Below are 25,849 nucleotides of genomic sequence, written 5' to 3'. Positions count from 1 at the left end.
CCTGGCGTTGTTGTGGTAAGGCCCGCCGGGGAGCACGTGTGTGGCCGGAGTCTGCTGAAGTTTACTTATTTACCCCTCGTGCGTGGCTGCCGGGCTGTCGTGAGTGTCCAGTGTGTTAATCTCTTCACGGTGACCATTATTATATCGAGTTAGCGCCACATCCTCCCTCCCACGTTCCCAGTAGGCGGCGTGCAGGGTACCCTCACTCTTGCTTCCATCTGCCCCTCGCCCTCGCCCTCCCATTTGATTTGACAGCCGAGTTTTTTTTCCTTCACTCAAGCCCATTCCCTAGCCACAATAAATATATCACACTCAGTAGACTACCCTTTATTTCCTTACAGGCTTTTTGGAGTGTGTAGTTTACCGTGGGGATTATTTCAGAATTACACCCGTCCTACTGCGGAAAACACCGTTGTGCTATATGAAGTACTGTGTGCACATTCAACACATTGCTGTCTTGATTTCTGTCACAAATCACTCGCTTGTATAATATTAATTTCATAAAGTATGGTTTTGGGGGTATGTATCGAGGGATTTATTTGCATTGAACACATTTTGGCAGCGAAACACAGGTCAGGTATAATTAAATTTAGAGGTATTGTTGAAGAAGGGGTTGCCACCTCTTCTGAAGTTGATACTTTTTTTTTTTTTTTTTTTTTTGTGTGTGTGTGTGCGTGTCTATGAATGTAGTGCAGTAACGAACGACTTCTGGAAAATAGAAGGGGAGGGTTGAGGGGGGGCAATTCTTCCGTAAGGAGTGTCGAGGGTGAAGCCCCCCCCAGTTAGGTAGGTCAAGTTAAGTTTGGTTAGTTGAAATTTATTCGGCGTGTGGTGTGGGCCGGCGGAAATACACAGCGTGGGACGGAACGGGGCAGCGGCGGGGGTGGGTTTGCTCTGCTGGCCGGTGATAATGGGTGGGAGCAGGTGGTGTCAAGGCACCGCAGGCATTAAAAAGTCCATTATTTAGTGACTTTTTAACAGTTTTTTTCACTAATCTTGTTTGGAAGTTTATTGAGTATTTTGAGTGCAAGGGACAAAAAAGTTGCTGTAGAAGTGACAGAGAAGATAGACCAGAAATTTTGAGTAAACTTGAAAGAAAATAATGGAAAATAAATTACACTATTTTTGGGTATGATGATCAGGTTATTCTTCTTCATAACATATATCGAACTCAAGACCCTTGGGCTATTTACAAAAGTGGCAGATCCTCCCCTTTAATCTTTTTGGAGTTTTGGACCTTACTCTTACCTTACTTTTGCAATTATCTCAAAATAGCATGTGTTCAGTGGTTCTATTGTGTGCCGATTCCTCCTCTCAAAATTGTAAAAAATATCCGCCTGTCAGAAATTTAGAAGGACCTTTAAACTAATCTTTACCCCATGTGTATTGAGGAAGGTGGACCAACCCAGTGAGTCAGGCAGGGAGGTCAAACTAACAACCTACCAACAGCTGACATCTTTGTTGTCTTGCAGGTGACGATGGTGTATTTCATCTGCGCCACCTGTGGTACCTCTCTCAAGAAGAACCAGGTGTCTTCGCACTGGTTCAAATGTCGGAGGGACAAGCACGTCTCCTGCATGGACTGTGGCAAAGATTTCTGGTGAGCAGGGTCGTGGTTGTAGCCAGACAGCAACACTTACTGGAAATAGCACCAATGTTGAGGGCCTATAAACCCCTCCAATACGAGGACGCGTATACTGCGCCCTTGCGTGCCCCGTACCATATCCGAGGACGCGCATACTGCATCCTGGCGCGCTTTAGCCAATGTATGAGTTATTTTATCTATATATTTATGCTTACATCTCAACATTATCAATTAATTTATGTTACTTTAAGTGCACCATTTAATCCTGCATGTTTTCATATATAACACATGATGATTATGTTTAGTTTATGGCTGAAAACTTGTTATATTCAATAGCGACATTTGAAATTTGGCGCGTGCGGCGATCTTGGATACAGCGCGCGGCCCTGTTTTGGCCCGGCTGTAGTAAGTTTCTTTATGTGCACCATTTAATTCTTCATGTTTTCATATATTACACATGATGATTATGGTGAGTTTATGGCTGAAAACTTGTTATATTCAATAATGACATTTGAAATTTGGCATGCGCAGCGATCTCGGATATGGTGCGGGGCACGGTTTTCGCCCAGCCGTAGTGAAGGGGTTAATGTCAGTGAAGATTATTTAGCAGACCTGAGCAGTATGTAGAGACACTGTAGTATTATTTATTTATATAATTGAATCATATGCAATAGCAGTATGTGGTGTTGGAGCTCAAGATCGTTTGGGTGTTGACTCTAACCTGACTTGACACACAAACACACAAACACACACACATAAACAAGCTGTTTGGAGAAACCTACAGGATGATGCTAAATAAAAGGGTATCATTCCATGTTATGGACACATATAGCATAGAGCTCTCATTTTCTTCATCAAAGCTTATCTTGCTGTCATTTTCTGGTAAACATTCTTCATCTGGGTCACTTATGAAGCTATGTGACTGAGTTTTGTTATCATCTGACCCTTGTAAGTCACTTTCAAGTCATATCATACTTTGATTCACTCTAGGACGGAGAGAAGGACACCTGCTGACAGCTATAACACATATCAGTAAGACACCACCCACACCCACTGACCTTGAAACACAGTAAATGATACAGTGCCAATTTGTCAATAAATTTGTCATAAAAATCATACAAACCGATAAAATGAAGCCTTGTGTATTGTCAATAAGCTATGATTTACAGGGATAATTTACCAGTTACTCAGCCAAAAATTTCGCGAATCACTATGGTAATTCATCGATAAAGAAGGGGTTAATATTTCATTCCTCCTGTTTACCTCTTCACTATTCCATTACAATAACTTTTTACCATACTTACCTAGGGCCGCTAGGGTCGTTTTGTTTGTTTTGATCGTTACCAATGGCGCCGATCGCTGCTATAGTATTTCCACTTAAAACTGGCCGATAGGGTAGTGGCGGCTGCGGGGTTAGCCTAGACCCACACCCTAGCATACATTTTCAACACCTCTCGCTTCCTCTGCAGCCACCACTACCCCATCGGCCAGTTTCACGTGGAAAACTATAGCGTCGATCGGCGCCATTGGTAAAAATCAAAACAAACAAAACGACTGTGAAAGCGGCCCCTAGAGTGCACTTGTGTAGCACAAAAAAATTGTCATTGGTGAATGCCATGCTCAATATGGATGATTCATTTCAGCCCCAAACTGTTGTGTGTTACCTGCTGGATCATGACTTCTCATTGCCTCCTGTTTCTAGATATTCACAATTAATCTCTCTACATTTGAAACCACTTATCAATAAGAGTACTTCTCTTCCAGATTTATTTTTGCTTCCACATGCATATATTTCAGTGTGTATGTTCACTTGTGAAAAACTTAATGTTCTGTAACTTCTTGGTCTTCCTCAGGGGTGACGACTACAGCAACCACATAAAATGCATCACAGAGGACCAGAAGTATGGAGGAAGCAATTATGTTTCAAAGGAGAATAAAGGAGAAAGAAAGCAAGAGGAATGGGTGATGAAGATCAAGGAGAAGGTAACTAATACCAAGAACATGGAACCCCAGCTGAAGGAATTGCTGGAGAGTATCATCCTCCACTCCAACATCCCCCGAAAAGAAGTCAAGTTTAGGGTAAGACATGTTGAATACTTTACCTTACCAAAGTGTTGTATCCATTTGGACATAGACCACCATGGATTGTCATAATTTTATTTTCACTTCCCTTCTTACGAAACTAGTCAGCATCTCACTTCCCCACACTGTTCTGACCAGTCTGTCTATATAACTGTTGCAGTCTTCCCCTCCAGCCATTCATTGTGCTGATGCAAAACACACACAACACATACATGCGCGCGCACACACTGCCACCACCATCATCTTGAAAACTTGACTAGGTCACCTGAGAATGAAAAGGACCCCTTGTGGTAACAGAAATTAATGTGTAAAGTGGTGGTCCTGTTTATAATAACAAAAGTAAGCCAAAAGAATAGGTCACAAAGCATAAATACTGTGGTGTTGGTTGGTGAGAGCTCAGTGTTTACATCTGCAGGGAAGTCGGTCCTCCTCATTGGGTGGTTTCTGTAAGAGACTGTTCTGTGTGGAGACCAAGGGGATGCCCACAAAGCTTGTGACTTGAGCAAATTGAAGGATCCTGCCACAAGGTACCTAGGATGGGAAGGTGGCCTGCATTTTGCCTTGCTTGGAGGGGCCAGGGTGTTGGGGATGGCATCGTAATGCCCCCTCAGTGTGTGCCTCCGTTGATTGATTGATCGATTGATTGCTTAACACTAGTCTATTAAAAAACTTGCTTGGCTACTGAGTCAGTCACATGCCATTATAAAGATCGACAGAATTTGCAGTATGAACATATACTCATTTTTCAATATTAAGATTGCAAGTTACCAGATTATTATTATTATTATTTTTATTTATTTATTTATTTTGTCTTGAATGGGTTGCCAGCCACAGTAGATTTGTCCCATTGCTAGTGCTGTCTGTTGTCATTCTGAGGGGTTTGCTGGGGAACATTTTCTCCATTAAATAGGTCTGCAGTGTATTGCATTAGGTGTAGCATTATTGTACCCATGTTTTAGTAGTTACCTTATATGCATTTATGTACCCTAAATTGCATAAATTGCAAGTTGACCTCAAGATTATTAGCTCAAAATTGTGGGATTAGGCCTATACTTGCCGTATAAGTTGGCCCCCAAAATACGGTAGGCTACTGATAGGCCAAAATTTAAGTGTGGATAGGCTACGGCACAGTATACGGTAACCTGTCGCAAAAAACATATTAAGCTGGTGCCACACTGAGCATTTTTCTCCACCTGCATTGGCTGTATAGTAATGAAAGCAGCTCTGCCAGTCCACATTATGAGTCCCTTGGTAGACCATCTTCCACTGCTTCTCACTCCTCAGCCACCGCCATCGTCTGTTGTTTACTTACAGCTGCGTGGCTGCTTGTACACACAACTGTTATCCATCTGTATAGACAACCGACAACTCACTCCCAGTTGTGTGTATGGGCAACCGGAGTTGCCACTCGATGGTAAAGGTTTATCCTAGCCATATAAGTCGACCCCTAGTTTCAGAGAGAGTTTTTGAGGCTCAAAAAGTCGACTTGTACACCGCAATTTATGATATTCATATTTAGTACATTGCAATTTACGGTATTCACAATTAAAAATGTTTCCTTTTCTTCTTCCAGAACTTTATGAGGAGCTCCTGCAGAGTGTCAAATACAAAGCTAGTAGACAAAGTTTGGGAGATTTTTAAAGATGCCAACGCCAAAAATGACAACAGCAATAATAGTAATGGTGTGAAAAAAGATGAAGGTGTAACTGATGCAGATAACAAAGTCAATAATGAAGCTGTTCCTCAGGCATCCAGTGAGACAGGAAAAGCGGACGCTGATGCAGTAAAACTAAACAAGAGAGAGAGAAAGGAATTAAGGAAGGAAAAACAAAGTAAAAAATCAAAGAAAGAAAAGCATTCTGAACATGAGAGTAAAGGAAAATCTGGAACTAAGAGGAAGCTAGACTCCATTGAAGAAGAGGAACCTAACATGGAATCAGCAGAGCCCAAAAAGAAAAAGAAACGGAAGAAAGGCGATGACTCCTTAGAACAGGTCGTGGAAATAGTCGAGGCAAAGAAAAAGAAAAAAAAGAAGGGAGTCATTTCTCAAGAAGAGGTGCCTCCTCAAGGGACAGAGAACAAGATCGAGAATGGTACCATTGCAACAAATGGAAACCATGTCTTGGAAGAAGCAAGCCCAGAAGAGCCACAACATCCTGCACTATTTAAGTGGACCAATGCCATAAAAAGGGTTCTCAAAGAAGCCCCTGAGGAAGGCTTGAAGCTCAATAAGCTGCAGAGGAAGGTGTTTTCACTCTATTACAGTGCTTATGGGGATGCTCCTAATGTAAAATCTAAGCAGGAACTAGTAGCTCTGTTGAGTCATAAGTTAAACAAGAAAGATAAATTTATTATGGAAAAATGCAGGGTCAAGTTACGTACATAACATGCCCTTTCAAGTATGTTAAGACTGAGTGATGGTATATCATACTGCTGTCAGTGTGACATGCATCCTGCAGCTAACAGGAAACTGGAAAGCATATTTTTCAATAAATAGTAATAACATTCATTTAGGATGAATATTGTGGCATGAATGGAACTGCAAGGTTACCTGCTCCCTGTGGCCTTTTATATATATAGATATATATATATATATATATATATATATATATATATATATATATATATATATATATATATATATATATATATATATATATATATATATATATATATATATATATATATATATATATATATATATAAAGGTTGGCTATTTTATTTTACATCAGGATGAATATTGTGGCATGAATGGGATTGTTAGGTTACATGTTCCATATGGCCTCTTTTTTGTACTAAAAGGTTGCTATTTTATTTTACATTCTCACACACCCCTTATTTTTCCCACTAACAAGGAGTGGCTACTGTTGAGCAAGGGAAATGGGTGTGTGAGATCCAAGCAGTGGCCATAGATTGGCTAACAAGCTCCAAAGCTCTCAGGAGGAAACTGGGTTTTGATAACTTCACAAGTGTGTTTACAGTGGCTTCTTTGTCAAGGATAAGAACACAGACACGGATGGGCCATTCATGTTTTGTTTTTTTAAATTACCATGTCAGCAGTCTAGCAGTGAATGGTGTTTGCTTACTGTGTTGGATATTTCTCTAAAATTTTAAGTTTAATGTTATTCCAGTATTTTAATGTTTTATTGAACCAAATGAAAACCTAAACAGAATTTAGTTTTTATTTAAACATTGCTTTTTCTTTAAGCTCATATTTTTCTACAAAGAGACTTCTTGAAAGATTGCATGCCTTGACTTCACTGATGTGCAGTTGTCGAGAATTCCTTTCAGTGACTCCAGTAATTGTGTTCGCAGGTTTACAAGACAAATATAAATCTTAGAAATTTGAATGATCTCCCGAAACACCATAGGTTCTTCTAATGGCAAAAGTTAAAAATAATATCTTAAAATTTATTTTTGTTATAAACAAAAGCTTATACAAATTCATATATACAAACTTATACAAAATTTATATACAACACAACAAACCTGGTGTAAAAATAAAGGCTGGAATATGCCATACTCTATTTCCATGTGTGAAAACTTTTCCAAGAGGGTCTTTTTTAATGCTCGGGAATATAATGGTTAACTCTCTAGTGGGCAGGAACATTCATTCAGAGGATGTGCAGTCGGGGAAAAAAAAAAAAAAATCATCCTGTAGGTGTGAGAATAGTCGTTGGGTCGTTAGTCTCCCAAAAGGCCTCCCCATGGTTGAATCGCATCTTATTTATTATGCAAACATTGTGAGTGCTTATATGTATGTATTTGAGTGGGGGACTATTCCTTTTAGTCAACAAGGCCTTTGTCCCAGCTGTGCCAACTAAGGTTTTATTGTATCAATTTTTCATTATACAGCGGCCTTTAACTATTTCAAATTTGAGATCAGGAGTTGGTTATTACAGGCACAGACACCCAAATACCTCATGACAGTGGTCTATGGAATGAGTAATGTCTTAATACATACTTTTAATAAATATATATTCAGTAGGCCACTCAAATGGCATCATCAGTGAACAGGAATTTTCTTCATATTAATTAAGCAAAAGTATACTCACTTTTGCATTCAAATATTACTTGTTATTAGTCACAGGTAACCTTAGTTGTGGTGCCTGAGTCTGAGGTGTGCAATATCATGTTCTGGCAACCTGCTGTCACATGGCCTGTCCAATTTCATGGATAACACATGATAGCCTACACAGGAAATAGTGATCAGTATAAAGAATATGCAGGCAGCAATATTGATTACCATCAAATATAATTGATTTTGAGTTTCAAATAATTAAACAACCCTGCTGCCTTCCGCAGAGAAAAGTTTAATGAAGCAGCCGTCTGCAACAATATTAATATTTTATAATTTGATACTCAAAATCAACTAAAATTGACAGACTCCTCATTGCTGCCTTCACATTATTGATACTAATAACTTTCCTATGTGTAGGCTACTGTATGTTAACCACAAAATCAGACATGCTGTGTGATAGCAGGTTGCCAGAGTACACTCATGCACACCTCAGATTACAGCAACTAATGCCTCCCCATTTTTGTCAAAGGCTGATTGCATTTCTCAACAGAATCCTGTCACTTTCCTAAAATATTGAAGGTATGCCATCATCCATCAACTAATAAAGCCGAGGCATTACCATGTACCAGGGATGAAATGAAAATACCAAATACCTACTACTCTATAAACTATGTATTTTAAAATAACTTATCTGATTAATTAAATATATACATAGTCAATTAATCAATGCAGCATTATCAATGCACTGATTGTAAATTTATATATTTAGCTTATCTAAATACTTGTACTTTAGTTTTAAAAATCTAATTATTTTCCAGCTCAATAACAAACTGCAGTGTTTTAACAGTAAATAAATTTCAGTGATCTTAACACAAGGAAAAGTTTTAGAATCAAGATTGATATTTCCATGGTTAAGTGACAATACAGTCAGCCCTCCACACCTGATTATTTGTGAGTTTGGCATCAGTAATTTAAATGGATTCTTTTTAGCATTGTGGCCAACTGCAGAAAACTGCGGATGCACAGGGACTAGAAAAATGTAAAGAAAACAAAGTTTAGTAAGACATAAATGCATAAATACTTTTTTATCATTTACTGCCATAAATATATCAAATTAAATTCTCAAAAGTTTTAGTGCGCTACAGAAATACAAAGTAGGTATGCTTTCTAAATGTGGTGCTTCTGAAAATGCTTTCAAGAGGCCCTAAAATCTGATGATTAAAAAGTTGAAATTGTTTAATAAGCTTCGTACAACAAAGTCAGCTACCACTGTTTGTCCTGCCATTAGCCCACCCGCCTTTTGTACACTCGACCCTTGATTCCCTGGATAAAATCCAGGGTCCAGTAATTAAAAGGCACATGCCCTGTAAAGTCCAAATCAAAATACAAGTCAGGGCCAAACCTTGTGGTCTGACTATGCCCAGTGGTTGCCAGACATATCCTGGCCCAAGTCCGGGTATCAAAACAGAAATTCGGCCATACATCAGGTTCCGTCCCCTGGTCAGTGTCAACAACAATGGCCACGTGTATGCAGGGCGTAGTTGTTTACAGTTGTCTTATGCTGTTAAGCGGGTGTGCTTTGACTTTACATTTGCATACAAACACTGTATGCACTGGAATCGAGTGTATAAATAATTTGCAGTAGTATAACATTTTTGGTTAATCGGAGTCTTAATTTGTAATCTAACCTCCTTGTATAAGAAGAGGTTACTGAATGGTGAACACCTTATGACCACCATACATGCTGTGTCCTTGTTGGTGTATATTGCAAGTCTTTAAATGCCATGTTTAAGTTAATCTTTCTCACTTGTGTTGCTTAAGTGTGCTGGACAAAGTGTGGTAAAAGTCCGGGTCAAGTACTAAATACTGGCAATTGCCAGATTGAGTATGGAAAATGTCCAGGAATGGGCTGTGGCCCCCAGACTGTAGCAATTTCCAATTCCTGGACTGTTTTGGTTCTGGGACAGGTGCTTCTTCCTATTTGTCTGGGATATTGAGGGTTGAGTGTATCTTGCCAGCCTTGAGTTCACACCTTTATCACCCGAGTGATATTTTTACACCATGCCATCTGCACCTTGCCATCAGCTGTCATTTGACCCACAGACGGAGATGACCCGAGATTAGCATCTCACCGACAACTGCAATATGCTGCTCTGGCTTGGTGCCACCACAATTCATCCCATATTCAATTGATATCTAAACCCACCAGCCTCCAACCCCTTAATTTTGTACTTTTTTTTCTGTAGTGTAACCTAAAACCTGTAAATTTTCCAATAACTGCCATCAAACCATTATTATTATTACACCCCACACACACTTATTATCTACTATGTAAATACTGTAATACACACAATATAATCTTTTTTTAAATAAATCAATTAGGTAATAAATAATTAAACAATATTAACTTAAGGGAAAATATTTCTCTTCACAGCTCCCTCCTTTCCCTCTCTCTGCTTCTCGCTTGCTAAAGACCCCCCCTTCTCTCTCTCTCTTTTCCTCCTTAATAGCACAGTGAATGTGAAGGGCAGACTGTATTTAAAAACAATGTTTTAAGGCTAGTAAGGAACCATGGGTCACAACTTGCTGAGTTCACTGGACAGAGATCAAAGAGAACATGAGGTAGAACTATGACTGGCTCATACCTCCCGGAGAAACAAGCTGACCGGTACTTAACTTCATAAATGCTAAACTGACAACCTACACTTCTGATTTTCACAAGTTGTTCCTTTCAGTTAATGGAAAGTACAGGCTTGTAGCTTTTTTTCTTCGCACGGGATGGGAAGTAGGGAAGTGTAAAGCAACTGGACCCAGCAAAGATATGTGATATTCCTCCAATGGTTCAGCCAAAATGTGTTCTGCCAGAGGAATAAAGGATATTAAAAAATTAAATAAAATAAACCGTAAGTTGTGGATTAATGTTTTGAAAGATGACTTTAAGAATTTAAAATCGTTCTGATTGATATTTAATAATAAAAGTAAGGAGGATGTTAAGGGCAATAAGAGTAAAGGTAAATAGGTCACTAAATAATTATCTAAGCTGGGGTAAAAGAAAAAGTAACTATACCTAATGTGACTGTGACAGGAGGCACAACTGACAAGGTTTGTAATTGAAAATAACTACTGAGTATGACCATATTGGAATTTACAAGATGGCAAGATCACTGAAAATTCATTCTTGTGTGTAGCTTTGTGAGAATATGTATAAATGGTAAGGTAGGGATAACAGGACAAAAGAAGGGCGCTAATTGTGAGACTAATTATCTGGACAAAGAATGAGGAACCTTTCCTTCACCAATTAAGTACATTTTCTCCCTTTCTTAGTTCCTCCTTTACTAGCTCTGTTTTCGACATCTCGTGGTACTGGGTTGCTGATAACTACAAATGCCGAGAATAATTTATGGTGTTTAAGTGCAGGAGGTAAAAACTGGTTTAAGTATGAGTAGCATGCAATACTGCAGCTAACATCTCTGTCTTTTGTCTACATGCAAACACTTTTTAGCTAAAACAGGAGGAAAAGTAACTGTTTACCTTGAAAATAACTATAAACAATGGCAGTGATGGAGCAGTCAGCCTGAAGCAGTCTCAGAGCGTGCAGTCGTGCAGGCCGAGGGAGGTGGGGGAAGGCAGAGGGTCTGGCTCAGAGTCAGCCAGCCGTTCAGATAAGGAGTCGGCGCAGCAGTCACCAACATCATCATCCCAGCTGACACTTGGCACTGGAGGACGGTACGCACCTGCCACAAACCCAAATGCATTACTATGAAGCTCGGCAAACCTCCCTCTTAAAATTCTGCTCACATGTTTTTGGACTCCCAATATGATGTTGTAATTTATGATACTCAAATGAATAGTGGCCCCACAGCCTAACTAGCCCCATAAAACACTCCATATTCAAATGAATGCAGGTTCCTACACATCAGGAAAGAAGACTGGCACTAGAGGATATGATTCAGCTGGCTTAACTCAAAACACCTTCCTATGAATGGTAGGCTAACACATCAAAATTCTGCTGATGTGTTTCTGGACAACAGGTAGGTGAATAAGTTCCCACACATCAAACTCCATACATACTCAATGCTCCAATCCCAAACTCCACACTATTCCATTCATGAAGATCCTCCTACACCTAGTCAATGAGCAATGACTGCAGGACTCAGCAGAGCCAGTGGTACTCACCTGAAAGCCCAGCACTATTGGACACACTCTCCACAGAGTCATTGCTGCCCTCAGTCAGATTGTTGGAAGTGGGTGGAGGCGTGCGTCTTCGCCGTTTAAGATCACTTAACGGCACTGGCAGACCTCCAGGGAAGGTTCCCCCACAGGCAAGGGCTTCATCCACCTCCAGCCACTGCTTGGTGATGGTGTTTCTGTCAGAGAGCCCGAAATCAAAAATGCATATCTATGTGTGGCATGCAATGAGGGGAAAAGAGGTATTCATCATGTCCTGAGGAAAAGAGTAAACTGGATTATGTGAAAGCATGCATATTGATGAAATGGCAGATGAATGGGCAAAAAGACATTCATTTAATAAAAGAAAAAATATTGATATTTCGAGTAACATTACACATTGAGCAAGTATCAATCTCATTGAACTGAGGATGGAGGAATCATCCAGTTCATTTATTGTGTGGTGGTGTTACTGCAAGGGTTATGAGTACCTGGTCTTGGTGAGGATGGGAGCAGTGTGGTCATCATTGCTGTGGATAGTGAGGGAGTATAGGTTGGCCAAGTGATTCAGCTGGTCACGATCCTTGTCTGTCATGGGCCTCAGGCGCAGCTCTGACTGGCGTGGATCCTGAAGCAAAATATTTATCCTACATATGGACAAGTATTTAATGACTTTTGAGTATGTTTCTCAGGGGAAAAGTAACACATTCAGAAAGGATACTGGAAAAATCATACCTGGAGGAACCTGGAAACCTTGTCATTGACAGAAGACACAATGCTGAACCCGGGCTTCCTATCCCTCAGTCTCCTGCGTCCAGCCCGGATCTCTCGTCTCTGTGAGTTAACCTTGAATCAGTGGCTGTTGCTCCTTCAACCGAAACACAACATAAGAATTCCAACAAAGCTCAATCATCCTATTTCTTAAAAATGTCTGGGGAAAAAAAAAAAATAAAAAAAAAAAAAGTGGCAGGTCACTTTGTATGACCTAATACACTTTTCAAAGCATTACCCTTTGATAAAATAAAAACTATTGCCTTGTCCATACATCTAGATGAATAAACTCAGTACATTAAAATCATCTAAAGTTACTAGTCATATTCTTAGAAATTGAAAAACTTGCAGATATAACTGAAAAATCTGCAGTGATAAAAAATAATTGAAAAAAACTTAAGTCTTTATACAAGTTAGATATATCAATTAGAATTTCAGCAATATCTCACTCCTTGGTACTTACACCAAGGGAAAAGCAGGTTACCTCACACCCTGACTGGCTTATCTTATGACATCTTACAAAACTGGTGGCTCCAATCTGCCAATACTCACCAAAAGCCTCTCTCTAAGCTTTTGGAATCTGAGTCTGCAGGCCTGTTGGTTCTCCACGGACATTGTCTCATACCTCTCTTTGAACAGAGCCTGCAAATGGAAAGAGGGAGGTCCTCTGGCTATTTTATAAGGCCCAGTGCCTGGGGTGAAAAGCTCTCCTTCTACTCACCCTCCAATCATGCTGTAATGCTACTTACTGCTCATGAATAGTATAATTAGCCCAAGATGCTCTCAGACCCAACAATACTTTTAAAATATCTTATAAATCTTTATCACAGTAATAATTACCATGTACAGCTTTACATTAAGGAAACACATATGATATTGAAGTTTTTCCACAAAGAACTAGTTTCAAGGTATCATTCATTTATAGAAAGCCTGATGTCACACCACTTGAAATCTTTTGCTGAACTCCACTTGTCAGGTCTGTCAGCTTTCTGAGCCAAGTACACCATAAATATAAAACAACTCGCAAGGCGGGAGCAAGTTTGTATCTGCACTCTACTGGGAATATCACAAGCTCTATTTAAGTGATACATGTACCCAATAGCACTTAAAACATTCTCAACAAGCTGAAAACTCACATGATCTTGTTAGAGGTAAGTGGAGAGGTTCTGGCTCACAATTAAATTTTTACATCAATTCTGTTATTCTCATTATTAAACACAGTGCAATAGATAGAGCCAGAAGAGTGCAAATACTGTGAGGCACAAAACCTGTAACCCCTACACATTTAAGACAGAATATCAAGGACAAAGTATAAAATAGACAATTAGAATAGAAAAGGTCTGGTTGAGAGGATCAAGCATTATGAGAAAATCAAGTAACGTTCAGCTAGATCTAAATCAGAACAATAATGACTGAAGGGTACTTGTATATGACTACGTTACCACTGCAGCAAAAAGGAATTGACTTTTGACTTGCATGTGTGAATATACCCAACACACCTTTCTGAGGCACACCATAATGAACATCAAGCATTCTACTACAACTACTATCCACACACATGAGCGTGATCCCTCAAGAAAACAAAGATGTTAGCAGAAATGCCACCTACAGCACTGTACTACTAAGGCTTGCACACTCCATTAGGGTTAAATCACACCACTCACAACTTTTAGTCAAAGATTTAGTAATAACCATGACCTGCATGCACTATGATTTAAGAACTGAGTGAAAGTGTTATCAATAATGGCATTAATGTATGCAGCCTAGTTTAAAAGGAGAAAAAAAGGCTCCACAACTGCACTCAGCAAGTGTTATATCTGCTGCAGCCAGCATCAGCCAGGCTTTGAGGGAACTGTATATCACATTATGAGGTCAAGACAGTCGAAAGTCATGATCCATTATGATGACAATTTACAACAAAACATTTACTGTATGTATGTGAAAACCTTAGTAAGTATTGACTGGATGCCAAGAAAACCTAAGGGCACTCTTCACTAGCCATCAGTTTCAACAAAATTGCTACTTGCAATCAGGGTGACAAGAATGAGGAAGTCTTTGCTTTCCATTAAATGTAATTATCATAAGGACTTTTGCAGTTACTTTTTTTTATGCTTAAAACATTTTTATTATTGGATGACAGGCAGTGGTACTTGTTTTTGTATGCTTAAAACACTTTTATTATTGCATGGCCTTTGGGAGTTGGCAGGCAAGGGACTGAATGTGCTCAGAGGGAATGCTCAGACTGGGAAAACTGGAGATTTTTACTGTGGCTGCCCCTTTGGGAAAGTTCCACTGAGGATGGGACATTGGATATACAGAGATCTATGCAATAAAACCTGGCAGTCAGTATTTGGTCAATATATCTAAAATATTATGTCAGACAGATTTATGTAAATAATACAATTAAAACTTTCCCATGGCTTACTGAATAGTTCTCAAATTTATGTTATGCCTGTAGAGGAACAGAACCCACAAAGCCTGGACTGACAACCTTCCCATAACAACAGCACCATTACCACTCATGTGAGGGTGACAGACTACCTTGGCTGAGAGAGACAAGTCAAACTCATCATTCCACCAGGAGAGGCGGTTGGAGGGATTCCGTTGGCGAGCGGGGTTGGGGGCACCAGGCACTCCATACACCGGGTCTGGCTCGGCAAACCAGTCACTCTGCTCATCATCAGCCTCCCGACCCTCATCACAGGTGTAGATGCCTGTCTCACTCTCGCTGCTGCTTTCACTGCTACTGTGTTCCCTGGAAGACAACGAAGTTCAAGACTTGTGCTTGTGAAGGTGTTGAGGTCAAATTATCTATAACTTCAAAAAAGGATCTGGATAATTTCAAATATATAAACAAGCTTTTTATGTAAAATATTTAACATGCATTTCATGTTTTTGTCTCAGACTTTGGATGACATCATGACTGTGATTATTTACATATCAAACAGGTAAGAAGCAAGGGATCTAAGTGCTCATGCACAAGCTGACCCATCATCAGTGAATATTCAGAGCTCACACACATGTTTGCATCGTCAGAGTAGTCATAGTCCATGCTGTCCTCTGCACTAGCCTGGGATGAGCGGTGCATCCGGAGACTGTGAAAATGGCTGGTGGATGACCCGTGTCGCTTGCTGTGGGAGAGGTGGTGGCTGCCGCACCACTCCACTGTCCGCTCACGGCCCCGCTTACGCTTGCCTGCTGAAACTGCCAAGTATCTGGAAGAACAGAAGTTGAATGAATGCAGTTTAGTCATCAGTTTATTGCCTTAAAACTTTTTAAAACTCTCATTTACCATAATTAACAATGTTACTATTGAAAAATGCCTTTTTTTTAGGGAGAGATGAAGCAGCTCAAGGGACCAAAAAGAGGAAATAAAAAGTCTGCAACAGGACTGCTCCTGCGAAGTCTTTAGTTGAAGATTTTTGAAAAAGAGATGTAACTTCCTTCCTTCTTCAAGAGAAACTTATTAGTCAACAACCCAACACACCTGTTCTCAGAGTCCACTGACGGCCTGAGGATCTTCTTTTTGCGGCTGTTGGAGGACACACTGGAAAGGCTGGTGGAGGTGACAGCTACTGCGGGCTTGGCCATGGGGAGGGTGGAAGGGGTGTTGGGAGGGCCGGGGGGAGTGGAAGTGGAGGGGGCATCAGGGTCCAGAGCCATCCTCTTGCACTTCCGCTTCCTGCATAAGAAGAGATTGACACTAGACACTATTAGAAGACTTCTGACTACTCTCTCTGCATTCTTAAATGTACTCAAGCAGTAGTTATTATTCCATGATGCCCTAGTGAATAATAAATACCCTTGTCAATGTTATACTTGATGGGTATTTACCCTGACTCAAAAATGATGAGCAAATATGTATCTAAAAAATTATGTGAAAAACTGATGGTTCAGGTGCATCCCATACAAATCAAAATCTTTAAGCACAAAAGGAATCAAATTTTTTTTGCTATTAACAGATGATGATAATAATAATGATGACAATGATACTAATGGTCAGAAAACAACCAAACAAAGGAAGGCTACGAGCACCCCCAACACCTACCTGCGGTTGTGAGGGCGTGCCGGCGAAAAGTTCTCATTGACTGAGTCTGACTCCACCAAGTTGGAGGATGGGCGGTGGTGGGTGAGGAGCTGTGTGCGGTGGCGGTGCTCTGGAGGGGGACTCAAGTCATCTGAGTCAGTCAAGGGAATGGAGGACTTGTTATCCTGAGATAGTAAAACTTCACCAATGCTGCTTGAGGAGTCTTCACTTAGTCCTCGGTTGCTTGATAATCCTTGTAAAACAAAAACAAACAAAAAATAAAGAAAAAAAAAAAATAAAGAAAATAATATTAAATAACAGTTATCACAGCATGTCAAACATCACATCCATTACTTCTAATGTCATCTTTTTTGAAAAACCCAGACAGTTTTGCTGAGGAAGGGGGTGAGAATAGTTGCTACATTAAGAAAGAATGCAGAGAGAGAGAGAGAGAGAGAGAGAGAGAGAGAGAGAGAGAGAGAGAGAGAGAGAGAGAGAGAGAGAGAGAGAGAGAGAGAGAATGTACAAAGGTTAGTACAGACAGTAAGCACTACAAGAGCATTAAGAACACAGCCACACGGCCAGCCCAGGCCTCCCAACACCTGACCCACAGCTCCATAGACAAACACAGGCCATTCTTTACCAAGGGTGTTTGCAAGCTTGGCACGCCGCTTGAAGCCCCTCCTCTTGCGATGGTACTGTGGGAGCTGCGACTCATCCAGCGCATGGGAGAGGTCAGACACTAAGGCGTCCATCTTGTGACGCAGGTTCACCGCACTCACCACTCTCAGCCGGTCCCCATCTCCACTCGCCATACCACTGCAGAAGGAGACGGAGAAACTGTGTGCAAAATGTTGGCGGTCAGATGGTAGACATAGCATTCCTATCCCAAGAGGCAAAAAGTCAGGAGTGTGACAAGCTAACACAGATGTTAAGTTATTATCATCGAGATATACTGAGTATTCCACTCTGGGTAAAGTATGATGCTTTATCACATGGATAGTAATTAATGGAAAACAGCTACAAAAGCAATAGAATGAATCTCGTGATAGTTTGCAATATTATCGGCAATGTGTAAGGTAAAACAGCAGGGCATAGATTCAAGGGGACACATGCCCCCCCACTGGCCATGCCCTAGTACCCACCATTGATCTGATCATAGAATAAGCCCCCTTGTAACCTTCTATGTGCCATTGGAATGCCCCACAGCTACACTTGCTTAGTGACCCGCCTTGATAGATACCATGTTATGCCACTGTTTAAAGCAGTTGCTATCATTTGAGGTGATGGGTTACTATTTGCAGAGGTTGGTTACTATTTTGCAGTAGCATGTTACTATTCTGGTTAGGTTACTATAGTCTGTTTCATTTCATCTGTCCACCAACAAAGCGGGAATTTTGATAGACGTGGCACCTGCGTATTTCTAGTCTGGGAATACGTGAATATCAACTGTTCTAATAGACATTGAAGCTTATTTTTCAATAATATATTTGAATGTTTATGTATACAAAAAACAAATCAGTCGTTTGCATTGATAATCTAACATACAACCACACGAAAAGACAAGCTTGTATCAAATAACAGTCACTTCATGCTCAAACGATCTATGGTTATTCAAATTCATTGATTGATAGCTCATTTCTGGTATATTAAATGAAATCTGGCTCTGCAAGTGCAAATAAAGGATATTTTAATAATTTACTGCATGTAAATAACGATAAATAATCAAAATAACATGAAATAGTACATAATAACTGTTGAATGTGATGCTAGGCAGATGAGCAGGGCAGAGTATGAAAGGGATCTGGGAGTGTTAGTGAACTCTGACCTAAAACTAAGGAAGCAATGTATTAGTGTGAGGAATAGGGCTTACAGTGTATCCGGCTTTGTTAACAGGACAGTAACCAACAAAAGTGCAGAGGTCATCTTCAGACTCTATTTAGCTTTAGTTAGGCCACACTTAGATTATGCTGGCCAGTTTTGGTGCCCACACTACAGAATGGAGATCAACTTGCTAGAATCAGTTCAGAGGAGGATAACCAAGATGATTCATAGGTTTAGGAACCTCCCATACCTAGATAGGCTGAAACATCTCAATTTACATTCTCTAGAAAGATGAAGAGTGCGGGGAGATCTGGGAAGTATTCAAATGGGTCAAGGGTTACAACAAAGGCGATATAAGTAAAGTACTGAGAATTAGCCAGCAGGATAGAACACGCAGTAATAGATTTAAATTAGAAAAGTATAGATTTAGGAGGGAAATAGGCAGGCATTGGTTTAGTAATAGGGTGGTGGGGGAATGAAATAGACTCAGCAATCACATAGTGAGTGCAGGAACGATAGCTTGTTTTAAGAGTAGAATTGATAGCTACATGGATGAGGATGACAGGTGGTAGTGGGGGGGAATCTGGGGCTGCTTTGTGTAGGCCATTCGGCCTCTTGCAGTCTCCCTATGTTCTTCTTCTTCTTATGTTCTTATGTCCTAATTGCACAGGGAAAGAAACATGAACAGTTTTGTATTTCTAAAATAAATTGTCTGCATATGATGCATTATCCAGAAGATCCACAGGTTCATGCTGCAGTGTTTGACATCCATCCTGACAGCCACAAAAACTCTGCAATACATCCCTCCTGAGCTAACCTATCTTTAACCTGGTAGCAGTGACGGGCCAAATTTGTGGTTTTACTGTGTAGCAGCGACAGGCCAAATTTTTGCCATGATATAACCCCCCCAAAATAGATGATGCATAAACTGATCACAAATGCATTGATATATATTATGAAATGGTTTGCGGGAGTGATGATTTTTTTCTAATTTTTCTCGCTTAGAGGAGCCTTTAAGAAACATGATCCCGCAGCTACCGGGTAAAGTGAGAGAGAAAATTTGAATAAGCATCAAATCTTGCTAAAAAAACGAATAGACTGCTTCTTTGAAATGGTCTGCTGAACAATCACCAAATAGGCCTATATAAGTAAACGCAAGGAGTGTGAAGGGCGCTGGGGTCACGGTGTCCGCCCCCCCGAGTGTGTCCCCGGGGATGAACACCACGCAGGATGGGCCGACCGAGGCGCCTCCTGAGGGCACCAAGCAGGGGGCCGAGACACCGCCGCTCCGTGCCATCATGCGAGGCTGGGAAGGACAAGATGGAAGGCGACGCTGGTGTCCTCCCCTCTATAAGCTCTGTCCCCCCGTGCCACGCCCCCACCGCCTCCCAGCCTCACCTCCATCCACTGTGGGCACTACTCCAACATGCAACGCCTGCCACGGGACGCAGCAGCGGGTCTAGAAGGGGAGCACAAGCACGCCCTCCGCGGCCACCATTGATCCCAAAACACGGCCTGCCAATACGGTGTTGCGAGATACCTCCCCGCGGAAATAGGTCGCTCTGTTGTCCACCACGCATGCGCACTGGTGAATACTCAGCAGGGAAACCTATCAATTTGCCTGGTTTTGTTCACTTGTGATCGTTGTGATGGTTAATATTGCCGGTCAGGAAAACAACACACCTGACCAACAGCCCAAACAAGCAAAAACTGAATATACTTGAACGTGGGCTAAAATCTGCCCTGTACATTTGTTATAAAGCCTTTTCTTTATTAATGGTATTTCTCTGATGTTTGTACCATGTATTGGGACCGAATCAGGGCAGTAAACGATAGCGGTGAGAGAAAAATAAAGAGTAAGCAAGCTGAACCTCTCTGCGAGCTATTTTGCAGCCGCGAGCAACAAGGTGTCTGCCGACCTCACTAATAGGGCCTCCTGCACCAAATTTCACTTTCAACACCTATCTAAATATTTACGAAGCTTCTTCTCGATATATTTCTGCTTTAAAATCCCTTCTGCGTGTTTCTGAGTCCCAGCGAGAATAACAATGAGTGCAGTATACGTTTTAGAAGAGTATACACAATTAGTGCCAAAATCAGCTGTTATGTAGGACGGGCACCAACATGACCCAAGATGGAACATAAGTCAGAGCATGCCGTCTTCCTGCATAACGTTATGGCATATATAGATCAATAAACGTGAAATAGAACTATATAAAGCGAGGCAGGAGGTCTAATAGTGAGCTAGCAACGAAGATACAGGACACGCAGGCTCACTATAACCAATATTATCTAACTGCGCAGGGAGAGAAGGATGCAGAGTTGATGGAGTTTCTCGTATGTTTCATCCCGTTTTTATGAATATTTATTACAAGGGACAGCAAAACGTTTCCTCTTCTTCCTTCTCCACTTTAATAGTCTCCTTATTTCCTCCTTACGCGTGCACCTCCCTCACATCCTTACTAGGGTCTCTTTAACTGCGCAGGGAAATAAATGTGAAAAGGAGACTAAAAAAGAACTAAATAAGGGTCTCTTTAACTGCGCAGGGAAATAAAGACGAACAGGAGACTAAAAATAACTTAAAAGGGTCTCTTTAACTGTGCAGGGAGACTAAAGACGAACAGAAGACTGAAAACTGAACCTAATATTATAAGGGTATCTTTAACTGCGCAGGGCAATAAAGACGAACAGGAGACTAAAAAAAGAACCTAATATTATAAGGGTATCTTTAACTGCGCAGGGAAATAAAGACGAACAGGAGACTAAAAAAATAACTTAATAGGGTCTTTTTAACTGCGCAGCAAGACTGATAAAGACGAACAGGAGACTAAAAAAAGAGCTTAATAGGGTCTTTTTAACTGCGCAGCAAGACTGATAAAGACGAACAGGAGACTAAAAAAAGAGCTTAATAGGGTCTTTTTAACTGCGCAGCAAGACTGATAAAGACGAACAGGAGACTAAAAAAAGAGCTTAATAGGGTCTTTTTAACTGCGCAGCAAGACTGATAAAGACGAACAGGAGACTAAAAATAACTAATAGGGTTTCTTTAACTGCGCAGGGAAAGAAATATGAACAGGAGACTAAAAAAAGGAACTAACCTGGTCTCTACAGCATGATAAGAAGTTGTTGATTGAAGGAAAAAAAGACTGACGGATGTGAAAAAAATACTGAAGCTTACTAATGTGAAAGGGATCTAGCAACAATAAAACGTAAACTGATATAACATAATCACACTGGGGACACATCACTTAATTTCATCTGCGCAGGGAGAGCGAGATAAACAGGGGACTATTAAAACCCTTCAAAGGATATCTGGAGCATAATAAGGTATTGAATTAAGGTAAAGGCAAAGTTGGGGGCATAGCCTATAGCTCCGCCTGGCTTCGGTGCTCATCTCCGTCTCATGCACTGGCCCGTGAACCTGCGACGGGTATATAGATAAACGGCTGTGAAAAATAATGAAGGTTAGGTACTAATGTGAAAGGGAACAAGCAATATTAACATTATCAACTCATTAAACTCATTAAAAATATATATCCACCAATTTATTATTTCTATGTCAAACTGCCCATCCGTCTCCAGTCCAACCGAAAGAAAGATGAAAAGATGATTGAGAAAAGTTGTACTCTATTCATACTGGACCCGTCTGTTTAATATTTCTTTCTGTATACCGAGGCGAAGGATTCTGGGCTTCATGATACACCGGCATTACAAATACTTACTAAACACAAGCCTACTTTTATAGCCATGACCACACAGAGAACTAGCACGGGGTGAGGGGGGCACGTGTTGAGTGGCCTACCCACCCCGGCCCGACCCCCACGTCCTCCCTCACCCCCGTTATCTGATAAGGCAGATTGGCAGATTTTGGGGGGCTAGAGGGCATCATAAGTTCATGAGATGGGAGGGGAGGGTGACGAGCGAAGCGGGCATGTGCATTTTTTATTTTTTTTACATAAGCACTTTTAGGGGTATAGAAAACACATTACGCCCCTGACTCGTTACTCTTATAATCTGGTTACGCCCCCTGTCATGCACGGAAAGCCAACAAATCACATGAGCGCCTTTTGAGCTTGTTTCCGTGTCGACAGCAAGGTTCAGAACGTGGACATATCCTTCATCATCATCATTACTACTATCATGTATAAAGGGATAAGACATATAAGACACCAAAAACGGATAATATACAGGCCCGTAATTTTGGCATTTTTTGTTTTTGTTTTGTTTTGGAAAGGGGGGGGGGGGTAAGAGGGCATCACAGGTTCATGAGTAGTTGGGGGGGGGGGGTGATGAGCGAAGAGAGCATGCGCAGGTGGGGGAATTGTTTTGGAAATAAGCATTTTAAGGGACTTTTTTTTTTTTGGCCGATAGAAAAAACATAGGGGGTGAGAGCCTATTCCCCTCCTAGCCCCCAGAAATTACGGGCCTGGAAGGACTTATTTTTCTGTATTTTCTTTTTTTCTTTCCTTCCTTCCTTTCTTTTTTACTTTCATGCATTTTTTTTTCTTTCATTTTCTCTCTTTCTGTTAGAGAGTGGAATGCGAGCCCTGGCAGTATCAACGCGGCCTCACACACTCCCCTCCCCTCCTAGAAGGCCTTGACAGAGCCGGCAGAAAGCGACCGGGGAGAACCCCACTCCTCGTTTCCTATAATGTGGCCGCGAGCTCTCGTCGACGTGAGATACAAGCGCTTGTTATATAATTATCAACCCTTCGCCCTTCAGGAGGCAAGACGGTGGCGCGCATATCAGGATGTAATCACACTCAACAGGTTTTATTTCCGTGCGTCTTGGTAACCCTTTCGTTGATCCCCTTCGCCTCTACGCCTGCAAACATTACATCATATTATTCCGTCTTTACTCATCCTAGCACAACTCCGCTCTCAACAGGCTTTATTCACGCCGTGATAAGCCTCCACTCAGATCTCTTTCGCCTATACTCATGTAAACACTGTACTATCCTTCTCTTCCATCTCTATTGATGTGAGAACACGCAGTAACTGGTATAAGTTGGAACTGAACTGCTTCTGCTGCAAGATCTGCTTCACGAGCGAGGCGGTGGATGAGTGAAACAAACTGAGCAGGCATGTAGTTGAGGCAAGGGCGGTTGAAAGCTTGAAATGGAGACTAAATGCATTTATGGACGGAATTAAGGGACTTTGGCGATCAACCCATCTTCAGGAGCTGCCTTGTGTGGGTCGCCTGGCCTACTGTAGTCTCCTTGTATCCTTGTGTATCTACTACTCTGAACACTGTTATACTGTACTTCTATTTATACTTTATCCTTCAGTACACACATATAATTTGAACAAGTTTTATTCACTTCTTGATAAGCTTTCACTCAAATTTCTTCCGCCTTTCTTCCTGTAAACGCTGTATTATATCTATATTATTACTTTATCCTGAACCCCTTGACTGCGGATTTCCTACAAGAAGACCTCACCAAGCAACAGGAATGGAACAAAAAGTGGCTGCTACAATTCAGTGAAGAAAAATGTAAAGTTCCGCACCAATGGAAGGGATATCCAGCACACCAATACCAGATGGGAAACACTCCACTAGCCACCACAGAGGCAGAGAAAGGCTTGGGACTATATATATGTTACCAGGCTACCAGTGAAGGCGAAATTCGTGCAAATCGCAGCGGAGAGGTTAAGTACACACGTTTAATCTTAACAGGTTTTATCCATTCCTTGATAAGCTTTCACTCAGATCTCTCCCGCCTCTATTCCTGTCAACACTATTATACCTATATATTTTTTTACCTTATCCTGAAGCACACACGAAGGAGACATTTTTTCCTCCCTCTTTCTACTCGTTCAGACACTTCAGTACAATGTTTTGACTCTTCTTCAATACAATCGTAAGCATCAGTATTTCTGCTCATAAGCACACTTCATCAAACATATACTTTACCCTTCAATACAACTCTCCATCCCAAATTGGCCTCTCCACTGGTCACACTTGTACTTTCTTTAAAAGGATCAGGGCTTAGCGGGCTTTTTTTGTTTGTTTCTGGTGTTTTATTTTGTGTTTGTGTTTGGCCTTGAGCTGCTTCCTCTGCTGTAAAAAATCTAAGCCACACTTCCTGTCTTATAACTCCACACACTTCACGAGGAACATCCCTTGACTATTTTTTTTTCAACATAAAACCATAAGTATCATTTCCTTCACTCCAGTATACATATATTTTGACGTTTCTTAAATACAAATATAATCCACAATTCTCTAGAGGCAATAAAATCGTATATGCAAAAAATATACTTAAGGTTAAGGAATTGTACGGTTCAATGTCATATATGATAAGGGACTTTATACACATGACTTAATCCTGATACAGAATATGGATAGATAAGAATCGCAAGATACCGCGGATGCTTAGGTAGGTATTCCAAAGGGTTCAAAGGAGATCAAGCGGGTTCTAACAAGTGTACTTTAGGTTTCTGGTGCGGAGGAAGGGTCAGGGGGTACCACTAGGATCATAACAGTACTCGTGGAAACACCTTCAACTCCCATGAAAGTCTTATTAAATGTGTGTACTTGGGCGGCGGAAGGTTAAAGAATGTGGCCCTTTGAGTATACGTTCACAGGGAGCTTTAGAAAAGGAACAAGGGGTGGGGATGAGGGAATGCGGAAGCCGATGAGGAGTGACAGAGAGAGAGAGAGAGAGAGAGAGAGAGAGAGAGAGAGAGAGAGAGAGAGAGAGAGAGAGAGAGAGAGAGAGAGAGAGAGAGAGAGAGAGAGAGAGAGAGAGAGAGAGAGAATTAAGGGAGGGACATGAACACCCACAGACACCCCCAACACTCTCCCCCCTCACAGCCACTCTCGACCCTTCCTCCCCTTCTGCTCCCCCTTCCTCACTCTCTCCCCCTCACAGCCTCCCTTGAAGAATACTCCCTGACTCTTCCTCCCCTTCTGCTCCCCCTTCCTCACTCTCTCCCCCTCACAGCCTCCCTTGAAGAATACTCCCTGACTCTTCCTCCCCTTCTGCTCCCCCTTCCTCACTCTCTCCCCCTCACAGCCTCCCTTGAAGAATACTCCCTGACTCTTCCTCCCCTTCTGCTCCCCCTTCCTCACTCTCTCCCCCTCACAGCCTCCCTTGAAGAATACTCCCTGACTCTTCCTCCCCTTCCTCACTCTCTCCCCCTCACAGCCTCCCTTGAAGAATACTCCCTGACTCTTCCTCCCCTCCCTCATTCCTCTCTTTAGGGAAACCCCCGTTGATCGCCAAAGGGAGGGAAGGGGCAAAGACCATGAAGGGAGAGTAGAGTCAGCAGGAGATGGAAGAGGAGCAGTATAGTAGGAGGAGGAACAGATGGAAGAAGAGGGAGGCAGTTGAAGTATAGGAGTAGGAAGAGATGGAAGAGTTGGGAG

The 25,849-nt window shown here is 41.3% G+C and overlaps 2 protein-coding genes across 6 annotated transcripts; one reads left to right on the top strand and one right to left on the bottom strand.

Annotated features, from left to right (window-relative positions):
* Positions 1-6,840, top strand: LOC127007242 (cell growth-regulating nucleolar protein-like). Its single transcript, XM_050877961.1, has 4 exons — positions 1-99; positions 1,473-1,600; positions 3,439-3,664; positions 5,241-6,840. Exons 2-4 carry the CDS (start codon positions 1,479-1,481, stop codon positions 6,051-6,053), a joined length of 1,161 nt encoding a protein of 386 aa, XP_050733918.1. The 5' UTR covers positions 1-99; positions 1,473-1,478; the 3' UTR covers positions 6,054-6,840.
* A 226-nt stretch (positions 6,841-7,066) lies between these two features.
* On the bottom strand, positions 7,067-20,041 carry LOC127007241 (G patch domain-containing protein 2-like). Of its 5 annotated transcripts, XM_050877959.1 has the most exons (13): positions 19,876-20,016; positions 19,026-19,135; positions 17,297-17,472; positions 16,675-16,906; positions 16,114-16,329; positions 15,647-15,841; positions 15,168-15,381; positions 13,179-13,268; positions 12,591-12,689; positions 12,347-12,483; positions 11,865-12,055; positions 11,220-11,422; positions 7,067-10,546 (listed from the first exon to the last, which is right to left on the bottom strand). In XM_050877959.1, exons 2-12 carry the CDS (start codon positions 19,082-19,084, stop codon positions 11,274-11,276), a joined length of 1,758 nt encoding a protein of 585 aa, XP_050733916.1. In that variant the 5' UTR covers positions 19,085-19,135; positions 19,876-20,016; the 3' UTR covers positions 7,067-10,546; positions 11,220-11,273. The 5 variants fall into 5 exon arrangements, with proteins under 5 accessions (XP_050733916.1, XP_050733912.1, XP_050733913.1 ...); XM_050877955.1 differs by lacking the exon at positions 19,026-19,135 and having other exon boundaries at positions 19,876-20,041; XM_050877956.1 differs by lacking the exon at positions 19,026-19,135 and having other exon boundaries at positions 7,067-8,717; positions 19,876-20,041.
* Between the last annotated feature and the right edge of the window lie 5,808 nt (positions 20,042-25,849).

The sequence above is a fragment of the Eriocheir sinensis genome, chromosome 35, assembly GCF_024679095.1.
Source record: "Eriocheir sinensis breed Jianghai 21 chromosome 35, ASM2467909v1, whole genome shotgun sequence".
NCBI classification, from domain to species: domain Eukaryota; kingdom Metazoa; phylum Arthropoda; class Malacostraca; order Decapoda; family Varunidae; genus Eriocheir; species Eriocheir sinensis.
Note: the sequence above shows the minus strand (reverse complement) of the source record. Positions and strands in the feature narration are given on the sequence as shown.